Here is a 10,191-nt window from a genome sequence, read left to right on the forward strand (position 1 = left end):
CCTTGCACACAGCAGCTACCCAGTACCAGCGCATCAGTGGAGCTTGGAGACTCCTGCGCCCAGCAGCTTGCAGAGCCCTGAGCTACCAGTGAGGCTCAGGCACCCATGTACACAGCAGCATCTCCAGCCCCGGCCTACCAGCAGAGCTCAGGAAGCCTTCCACGCAGCAGCCTTTTCTTCCCAGGGCTACTGGTGAGGCTCATGAACGCTTGCCCTGTGAGCCCTGTGCCCAGCTCTGTGGAACTGACAAGGCTCGATCACCCTTGCACACAGCTGCATGACCAGCCCTGGGACACCAGGGAGACTCAGCTACCCTCACACACAGCAGTGTAGCTATGCCTGGTGCAGTGTCAGGGCTCAGAGACCCTGGCACACAGCACCCATCCCCAGGGTAACAGCAAGGCTCAGGAATCCTCAGAGTCAGCAGCATCTTCAGTCTGGGGGTACTGGCAAAGCTCAGGAATCTTCACACAGAGCCGCACACATTTCCCAACACTGGAAAATAGATAGGGACTGAGAACCAACGCAGACAACAGTGTGCCTACCTCTGGCTTTCTGTCGAGGCTCGGGTGTCCTCAGGACACATGGAAAACTGTCCAGCCCAGGAAAGCCCCCAGAAAGCCTCACACACATCAGCACACTCAGCCCCAGGGTATCTGCAAGACTTGGGCAGACTCAAAAGCTGTAATGTAGTTTCCCCTTGTGCAGAAATGGGGCTTGGAGGTCCTCGCACACATCAGTGCAGCCAGCCCTGGAGTACCTGTGTGGCACAGGACCACTGCAGACAGCCTCATGATGAAAACCTTATGTCTTGAAATGTCTTCCAGGAGGATGTGCTCCATGATCTTATCGGGCACGGATGCGCTGCAGGGGTCTGCAGCCTTCCTCAGGGCTGAGCCTCTGCAGGAGCATGGCAGATGTCTGCTGCCGTCAGGCTGGCCCAGCACAGGAGCGGCCCAGGACGAAAGGGCCCGACCTGAGCTGGTCCTTCTTCAATCTGTCGGCTTGCCAGGACAACTGGCCAGGGCGTTTAGGCTGGAGCGCCCTTGGGAGGGAGCCGCGGCCTTCTCCTGCGGCTGCTGGGAAAAGCCCTGCCCTTACTGCAAGGCAGGGTGCTGGGCCTGGAGAAGAGGGAGCTGGGTGTGTAGCCTGAGAGGCTGTCCTCGGTCCCTCTGAGCTGTGTTCCTGCTGGCCTCTCTGCTCAGACACACACTGCCCATTGATGTGGCCTGCCTGAAGAAGGGCTCCCCTGCCCATCACCTTGCAGAGCCAGGGGGACCCTTGCAGAGCCAGTGCGGGACCCGCAAGGGAAGCCCCCCTCCCGCATGAAGCAGCTCCAGTGAGAAGGGGCACCTGCGAGCCAGGATGGCCCCAAGCCCTCTGTGCTGCCCGGCACTGCCTAGGAAATGAGAGAGGGCCCAGGGCCTTGCCGACAGGCCTGCTTCCCTCCTCTTCTCTGCCAGCGGGAGAGCGTTCCTGGGGCTGCGGTTCTGCTCTCCCAGCGACACTGGAGCTTTGTTGAGCGACCCTGGGCTGCGGAAGCTGGAGCTGGACCATCGGGGGCTTCTCCTTCGAGCCCCATTCCCCTGCCCTGTCCCTTGCAGCTGGGGTCACGAGCATCCGTCTCCTGCGGGAGAAAGCTCCCTTCCCCACTAGTGGTGCAAGCTGTTGGAAGCTCCCTGGAAGAACTTTTACAAGGAACATACACAAGTCGAGCTGCCACACATCTTCTTTGCTTTATTATTCTTCCTGAAGGAGCTCCTCGGCCGGCGGGTGGTCGCTGTGGTTCGCCGTCTTCCCGTGAACCTGTACTCGGTACACACAGGTGTACTCGGGGTTTCCCCAGTTGCTCTGCACCTGGAATTTGATGTAGCGAAAGGTCCTGGGAAGCTCCTTCTGTAAAGAAATGGGGGGAGGCATCATTACGCAGGTGGCAAGAGCCACAGCACATCGCCAGAGCCCCCTCTGCCCGCACTCCCCCTGCTGAGGGCCAAACGGCAGCCCTGACGAAGGAAGAAGCAAGGGCAACCAGACCCCGCTTTGCCAGGACCAAGGAGGAGCTTCTCGGTGCCTAGAAAGCAAAGGCCTGGCCTCAGAGGCTTGCTGAGGGGAGCTGTGGAAACCAGAGGCGCTTTGCTGCCTGGGCTGCCGTGGGACACGGGGAGAGTCCCGCTGAGGGGGGAAGACATCTGCCATCCTCCTTCCTGCCGTCTCCCCTGACGGGGACTGTTTCCCTCCCCGGACCCCTTCCCACTGCTGCTTTCTCTGTGCTACCGGAAGGAAAAGGAAAGCCCTTGCAAAGGTGGGGCAGCTGCCTCGGCCAGCAGAGCAAAGCCCCTTTTGCTCTCCTCTTGCCGTCTTCCCTGCAGGAGCCAGGAGCATGGGAGAGCAGAGGGGCTGGCTGGGGTGATCCTCCGCACTCTTTCCTCCAAGGACTTGCAGATAACCCTGCCTTCTTCCCGGGCATCCTGGCCACAGCTCTTGCGGTACCTGCACATGGAATGTCTGAGCGATCTCCTTGTGCACATCGTAGGTGAATGTCCCCAGGAGAGTTTCTGCCGTTGCCTCATCCACTCCCTCAAAGACAAGAGACAAAGGGAGCGGGTCAGGCTCGAGCAGGGCGTCAGAAAAAGGGCATGCTGAGGCCAAACCCGGGAACCCTTCCCCACCTCCCTTGGCTCTAGTGGTAGTCTAGCACAGCTCAGGGTGACCCTGGGTCAGGGTGCTTTGAGCACGTGCTCCAGGATCTCTGCTTCATGGCCAAGGAAGAAGCCCCCAGAGGCACAGAACCCCCACGTACCCCCCACTGGTCCCCCAGGGGATGCGGTGCTCTGCGGTGCTCTGCCGCATCTGTCTGTCTCCCAGACAGATGTCTGAGAGAAGCCCCCGCGAGAAGCACACCTCTGGTACAGCTTTTCCCTGCGGCCGGGCCCCCCCAAGAAGCGCAAGGCAAAGACTTACGGAGACAGCAAAGTCTTTGGGGGCACTGCTGACTTCCCCGGAAGGAGAGACTGCCTCGGAGATATGCCAGATGGTGAAAGCCATCGGCCAGATTTGCTCAGGCAGTCGGATGACCACGTGGCCCCGAGATCCCTGGAAAGCCCAGCAGTTGCCAGGGGCAATACGGGTCTGAAACCAGAAAGCCATGACCATCAGCGGCAAGGCAGGCAAAGAGCCAACAGAGCTGCCTGTTTGGCCAGAAGCAGAGATCTTGCCTTGCCTGTGAGCTGCAATCCTGCTCGTAAATGAGTACAAGTCGATGGGCAGCAGGGCAATATGGAAGTGTTTCTACAAAACCTCTGGGCTCCACCTCCTTTCCCAAGCCAGCTCTGCTTTCTCAGAGCCTGCAGTGACAGGTCTCCCTAGTGTACCTCACCCCAGCGCCCTTCAAAGACTGCGCTGCAGCTGCAAGGTCCAGTGCAGACTTGGACCCTGCTTCAGACTTGGTAGACCAGATCAGGGCCGGGGGCCCAGAGGAGTGTCTCTCACTGCTTCCATGGCTCAGCAGCCCCCACCACTCCCACCCACTCTGGAAAGGGACCCTCAGGGACGCGGTATGGCAGTGGGGCTGTCAAGGACAAAGTTCCTGGGCAAACTGCAGCCAAGGGTGGTTGGCAGGTCGCAGAAGCTGGGTTTCAGCTCGGTCCCCCTCCTGATGGGAGGGCAGTGCTGTCAGGGATTGCGGGGCTCAGGAATGTGATGCAGACTGCAGGGCTGAGCGATAGGGCCGGGCTGAAGGGAAGTGCCGTGCACTTGGTCTGCCAATCCGAAAGCAAGGAGGTGACCCACAAGTCAGGACTTCCCCTGTGCTACCTGCAAGATTGTTTCTGGAGGGTTTGCAGAAGAGAAGCTGAATGGAGAAAGCCACCAGGTCTTCTTGCCTTCCCCACCATAACTCTTGGATGTCCTCTCCTCATCAATGGTGGCACCTGACATGAAGGTGGACAGAGATCAGGAGTTGAAGCAGTGCGTTAGGATGTATATCTCAGGCCTGAAAGCAGAGCTTGGCAGACTTTGGGGGAGTGCCATAGACAAACAGAGGGCAGCGAGACTTCCTGTCTGCATACCTATGGCTTCCGGAGCCCAGTCAGGCATCTGGAGGTAGTTTTCAAGCACCTTCTTAATTGCCGCCTCTGTCAACTGCAGAATTTCCTGTGAAAAAAATGAGAATGGAGAGATGGCAGTGGACACAAACACACACACAGGCCGTTCTGCATGAACAGCGAGTCCTAGCACAGAGCCAAGGAGCGCCTCTGTGTCAGAAAACCCAAGGCAAGACCTGTTGGGAAAGGTGCCGACTTTGAGAATGCCAAGAGGAAGCAGCAGGAGGGAGCCCGGAAAGGCAGCGAGGTCTCTGATCTACCCCCAGCACCCTTACCTCTCTCTTCTCCTCTTGGACACCATGGTCTCCGAGGACCTCTCTTGCTGCCTGCAGTATGTTCCCCCTTGCAGCAGACACCTGAGCTGCCGTCTCCTCGAGCTCCCGCATCTTCTGCTCCAGCCAAGCCTGTGAGTTCCTGGAGGCAAAGGGAAAGCAGGTCTTGTCCAGCAGCCGCCCAGCCTCTGCAGGCAGGCTCCAAATGCCGTGCAGAGAAAGGTCAGACGAGCTTGGGTCACCCCTTGCATCCCCTGGCCCCTTTCCTTCCTCTGGTTTCCAAATGGCTCCCTTCCACCACCGCAGGTAGGAGGCAGGGAAGGTCAGGAGCCCCTGGGCGCGAGGCGAGTGAGTGCAGGCAGCGCGAAGCCAGCTGAGATGGCTCCACAGAGTGCATTTCTTGGCAAGAAAGCGCTCTTACCCCAGAGACTCCAGCTCCACTTCAGGAAGCCGCGATGCCTCCTGCAAGATAAAGAGGGGGTGGGATGGCCTCCTTAAGTAGTTTGTTTACTGCCCAAATTGACACTTTGGAGAGACACTCCGCTGGAGCAAGCACGAGGAGCACTGCCAGGGCTTCCCAAAGGAGACTCCCCTAGGGAGAGCTGGCAGAATTCCCTGCTGCTTCGAGTCACTTTGGAGAGACCCCGACCCCAAGGTTGGGCTCTTTAGCCAGCCACCTTCAGCAGAGCATCTTTCAGGTCTCTGTCTGACCCCCCCCAGGTTCTCCGAGAGGTATGCAGGCAGCAAAGGCACCTTCTGCCAAAGTGCTCCACGCTTCGGCCTGCCACCTTGCGGAGGTCACTCGGGAAGATCCGTTCTCCGTGTTGAACCTCATCCAGGCACTAAGGAGACTGCAGGACGAACAGGAGCACCCCCCACCCCCACCCCCCACCCTCTGCCTCAGCAGTGATGGACATTTTTGACCAAGCACCCCATGTTCCCAGGGGAGGCAGGAGGGCAGAGCCACGGCCTTTGCAGGTCTTGGCTTTCCCACAGCAAGAGACACTTACCTGCAACGCTTCCTTTCCCCACACCGTTGAGCCCCAGCAGTAGACAACAGCTGTGGGTGCCATTGTCAAGAGATGGTTATTTTCCTCAGGAGCTGGTCCCTCTCCCCAGGACTGAGGGGACCATTTTTGGTCAGGCATACTCACCTGACAGGATGGGGAGCAGCAGGAAAAGGAGCCTCAGGACCCTCCTGCCCTTCTGGTGGCCGTTGCATTGTCTAAGAGAGAGGGAACGCTGTTGTTACCAAAGCCCAAGGTTGCTACACATATTTGCCAGGGATCCGTTTAGGAGCTCGCTTGCTACCAGGTTCGTGTGCTCAGCACAGCTGCAAGCATGAGGGCCCAGGGCCTTTGGGAAGGTCTGGCCTGTTGCACACCACCCCTGGGACACAAAGACCTCTGGCCTGACACAGGAACAGCAGCCTGGCCCCACTCGGCTCTCCCCAGAGAAGGGGCAGGGCTGTGCCCCCGGAATGGGATTGCTGGGCTGCCCAGCTGGAAGGCAGTAGTGCAGACAGCCCCCATGCTCTGGGGCTGCCTGCTCCTGCCGGGAAGCCAGGCAGCACGCAAGGCCTGATCCCTCTCTGCTTTCTGGGCCCTCTTGCACCCACCTGCCCAACCTGCCTGGCATCTCCACAGCCCCAGCGCACTGGCCAGACAGAGGGAAAAGCCTGTTCTCCTCCCGAGACCCAAGCACCTCTTTGCTAGGCATCCGCTAGCTGCTGAAAGCGCTCTGCTTCGCGCTGCTGCCCACCTCTGCAGCGTGGGGTTTTATGGAGGGCAGCCGGTTATGACCTCACAAGAGCCGACTGGTGATGCCCATGATGACCTCAGAGGGGTTGCTGTGCCACCTGGGAGGGAGAAACCCTGTGGGTTAGCCCCTGCCCACACCTGCAGCTCCCAGAAACAAGGGACCCAGAAGCACGTGGGAGCACAGAGAGCAGCACCTCCTTTGGCTGCCCCGGCAAGCTGCTGGGCCGTTACACACCTCATCCTGTGCCAGGCGGTGGCATGCCCTGTCAAACTCCTGGCAGGAAGGTAGTTTTGTGAGAATTTGGAGAGTTTTAACACTGAATTAGCTCAGGGAATTGCCTTTTTGCACGCGGGCATTGCCAGCTGCTGATGGCAGTGCACTGCGGTGCTTCAGCAGAGGCTGTAGTCCCACGTGGGTTAGTCCAGAGGCAGTGCCGGTTTAAGCGCTCCCCCCGAAACCCGGTGTGCAGGTGCTACAGACAAGCTCCGAGAGCCGGGCTCTTCCTTTTGTTGCCTTGCTGTAAAATAACTCCCGAAACACACAGAGTACGTTTAGAGAGGAGACATTGCCTTATTCTGCGCAGGGTGCAAGGTGGAATATTTCCACAAATCGAGCACACCTATTGCAATTCTTTTCAGTGTTTATACATGAAAGTTAACACACCACGCCTATCTAATACATAATCATCAGACTAACTAAGCATCCTCTTCTTCCATCGGTCCGTATTTTCTCCGCTTCGATTTAAAGCCACAGTGTGATTTTAATCCACTGCGCGTGCTCACAAGGAGTATGTGTGTGGGGGGGCTGTCCTTTCATCCCCCAATTGGGTCGGTGGTCACGATCTCCCCCTGCCGTCTTTACCTTTCCCCTAGTTACTGTTATTCCTGTTGTTTTCATGGCTGTTGTGGTGTCCCTTTATCTTTACGGCTCTCCCGGTAAGAGGATGTTCCCGTTATTGGCCTTCAAAGGGTTACGGCTTCGCATTCTGTTAGGACAAACATATGCCTGTTAGTCAAATATTCAGTGCCCGTACCCTCTTATCTAACTTAGGCATTATCTATTACCTTGAAGATTCTACAATTCTCACAGTCTCGTATGCTAGTTTCTATTTCTAACTGTCTATGACTCTCACACTCTAGTATGCTAATTTCTATTCTAACTGTGATCCCTTCTTAACTACTACTAACTCTTATACTATCTCTATTACTCTTTCTATTTTATCCTAAAATACACACTCATATACTAAAATATTCTAAAATGCATACTCACATATATACGATTCAAGGTGACACTTTGCCCCACGTCAGGCTCCTCACCCACCTCCTTGGGCGTTCGGCAGCCTGCAGGATTGAGCTGTGAGAGCACTGTGCGCATGCCCTCAGGGCGACTATGAGGGAGCTGGGCATGTGGGTACTCCACAGCCCCCTGCGGGACTGGCCTGGGAGCAGGGAGCCCAGTGCTGCCCAGGCTCCCAGGGCTGGGGTCAAGCAGCCTGGTGTGCAGGTCACTTCAGGCTGGAAGACCACCCGATGCAGACTCCCACCTCTACACGCACCCAGGGCTCCTCAGCGTGTACACGTGTGTACACGTGTTTTCACACGGTACTAACGGAGATGACTCTCTGCACTGTGGAAATGATCAGCAGCAAGGCTGGTGCTCTCTTTCTCATTGTGCTGCTGTCCTGGCCTCCCTCCCTGCCTCCCTTCCTCCCTCTTCCCAGTGCTGGGGCCAGCCGCTGTCCCCAGGCCCTAGGAAGAGCTGCTGCAGGCACCCAGAGCGCTCCCCGGAGAGCCCTGTACCACCTGCTCTGCCTTGCTGGCTGCCCAGGGATGTTCCTTAGCCCACGGCCATCTGGGCACTGAGGGAATGTGCTGCTCCTGGCGAGCAGCTGGGTGGGGGCTGCTCCAGGTCATAGAATCATAGAATGGTTTGGCTCGGAAGGGGACCTTTAAGGGTCATTTAGTCTAACCCCCCTGCCATGGGCAGGGACATCTTTCACTAGGTAAGTTGCTCAGAGCCCCATCCAACCCGACCTGGAACACTTCCAGTGATGGGGCATCTACAACTTCTCTGGGCAACCTGTTTCAGTGTCTCACCACCCTTATTGTAAAACATTTCTTCCTTATGTCCAAGCTAAACCTGCCCTCTTTCAGTTTAAAACCATTGCCCCTTGTCCTGTCCCTACAAACCTTGGTAAAAAGTCTCTCTCCGTCTTCCTTCTAAGCCCCCTTCATATATTGAAAGGCCGCAGGAAGGTCTGCCCAGAGCCTTCTCTTCTCCAGGCTCAACAACCCCAACTCTCTCAGCCTTTCTTCATAGCAGAGGTGTTCCAGACCTTGGATCATTTTTGTGGCCCTCCTCTGGACCTGCTCTAACAGGACCGTGTCTTTCTTGTACCGGGGACCCCAGAGGTGGACGCAGTACTCCAGGTGGGGTCTCACGAGAGCAGAGTAGAGGGGAAGAATCCCCTCCCTCCACCTGCTGGCCACGTTTCTTTGCGTGCAGCCCAGGGTACAATTGGCTTTCTGGGCTGCGAGTGCACGTGGCCGGCTCATGTCCAATTTTTCGTCCACCAGGATCCCCAAGTCCTTCTCCGCAGGGCTGCTCTCAATCCATTCATCCCCCAGTCTATATTGATATTGGGGGTGGCCCTGACCAAGGTGCAGAACATTGCACTGGGCCTTGTTGAACTTCATGAGAGGTTTGCTACACCGCTCAGCTTGGTGCCCTCTGCAGACTTGCTGAGGGTGCACTCAATCCCACCATCTATGACGTTGATGAAGATATTCAGTAGCATTGGTCCTGGTACGGACCCTTGAGGGAAACCAATTTGTTACTGGTTTCCACTTGGACATTGCGCTCTTTGGACGTGGCCATCCAGCCAGTTCCTTATCCATCTAACGGTCCATCCGTCAAACCCGTATCTCTCCAATTTAGCAGCTAGAATGTTGGGGGAGACCGTATCAAAGGCCGCACAGAAGTGTAGGTAGATGGCATCCGTAGCTCTTCCCTTGTCCACTGATGCAGTCCCTCCGTCGTAGTAGGCCACTAGATTAGTCAGGCACGATTTGTCCTTGGTGAAGCCACGTTGGCTGTCTATAATCACCTCCCTGTCTTCCATATGTCTTGAAATGTCTTCCAGGAGGATGTGCTCCATGATCTTATCGGGCACGGATGCGCTGCAGGGGTCTGCAGCCTTCCTCAGGGCTGAGCCTCTGCAGGAGCATGGCAGATGTCTGCTGCCGTCAGGCTGGCCCAGCACAGGAGCGGCCCAGGACGAAAGGGCCCGACCTGAGCTGGTCCTTCTTCAATCTGTCGGCTTGCCAGGACAACTGGCCAGGGCGTTTAGGCTGGAGCGCCCTTGGGAGGGAGCCGCGGCCTTCTCCTGCGGCTGCTGGGAAAAGCCCTGCCCTTACTGCAAGGCAGGGTGCTGGGCCTGGAGAAGAGGGAGCTGGGTGTGTAGCCAGAGAGGCTGTCCTCGGTCCCTCTGAGCTGTGTTCCTGCTGGCCTCTCTGCTCAGACACACACTGCCCATTGATGTGGCCTGCCTGAAGAAGGGCTCCCCTGCCCATCACCTTGCAGAGCCAGGGGGACCCTTGCAGAGCCAGTGCGGGACCCGCAAGGGAAGCCCCCCTCCCGCATGAAGCAGCTCCAGTGAGAAGGGGCACCTGCGAGCCAGGATGGCCCCAAGCCCTCTGTGCTGCCCGGCACTGCCTAGGAAATGAGAGAGGGCCCAGGGCCTTGCCGACAGGCCTGCTTCCCTCCTCTTCTCTGCCAGCGGGAGAGCGTTCCTGGGGCTGCGGTTCTGCTCTCCCAGCGACACTGGAGCTTTGTTGAGCGACCCTGGGCTGCGGAAGCTGGAGCTGGACCATCGGGGGCTTCTCCTTCGAGCCCCATTCCCCTGCCCTGTCCCTTGCAGCTGGGGTCACGAGCATCCGTCTCCTGCGGGAGAAAGCTCCCTTCCCCACTAGTGGTGCAAGCTGTTGGAAGCTCCCTGGAAGAACTTTTACAAGGAACATACACAAGTCGAGCTGCCACACATCTTCTTTGCTTTA

General features: G+C 57.5%; 1 protein-coding gene across 1 annotated transcript; it reads right to left on the reverse strand.

Annotated features, from left to right (window-relative positions):
- Window positions 1-1,740: 1,740 nt before the first annotated feature.
- On the reverse strand, window positions 1,741-6,094 carry LOC142403479 (SUN domain-containing protein 3-like). The gene is made up of 10 exons (XM_075489730.1): window positions 5,994-6,094; window positions 5,530-5,600; window positions 5,386-5,435; window positions 4,797-4,837; window positions 4,379-4,517; window positions 4,068-4,152; window positions 3,814-3,929; window positions 2,962-3,129; window positions 2,491-2,577; window positions 1,741-1,896 (listed from the first exon to the last, which is right to left on the reverse strand). The coding sequence occupies exons 1-10, from the start codon at window positions 6,092-6,094 to the stop codon at window positions 1,741-1,743; spliced, it is 1,014 nt and encodes a 337-aa protein (XP_075345845.1).
- Window positions 6,095-10,191: the final 4,097 nt, after the last annotated feature.

Source organism: Mycteria americana, unplaced genomic scaffold, assembly GCF_035582795.1.
Source record: "Mycteria americana isolate JAX WOST 10 ecotype Jacksonville Zoo and Gardens unplaced genomic scaffold, USCA_MyAme_1.0 Scaffold_35, whole genome shotgun sequence".
NCBI lineage: Eukaryota > Metazoa > Chordata > Aves > Ciconiiformes > Ciconiidae > Mycteria > Mycteria americana.

Bases quoted from the DNA above. Each gene is read 5' to 3' on its own strand.
- LOC142403479 (XM_075489730.1), bottom strand. From the start codon at position 6,094: ATGCCTAGCAAAGAGGTGCTTGGGTCTCGGGAGGAGAACAGGCTTTTC. The intron at 4,518-4,796 runs GTAAGAGCGCTT...CTTTGCCTCCAG, and splicing joins GTGGAGCTGGAGTCTCTGGG to GAACTCACAGGCTTGGCTGG. The intron at 3,130-3,813 runs GTAGCACAGGGG...TTCTGGTTTCAG, and splicing joins CTCCAGAAACAATCTTGCAG to ACCCGTATTGCCCCTGGCAA.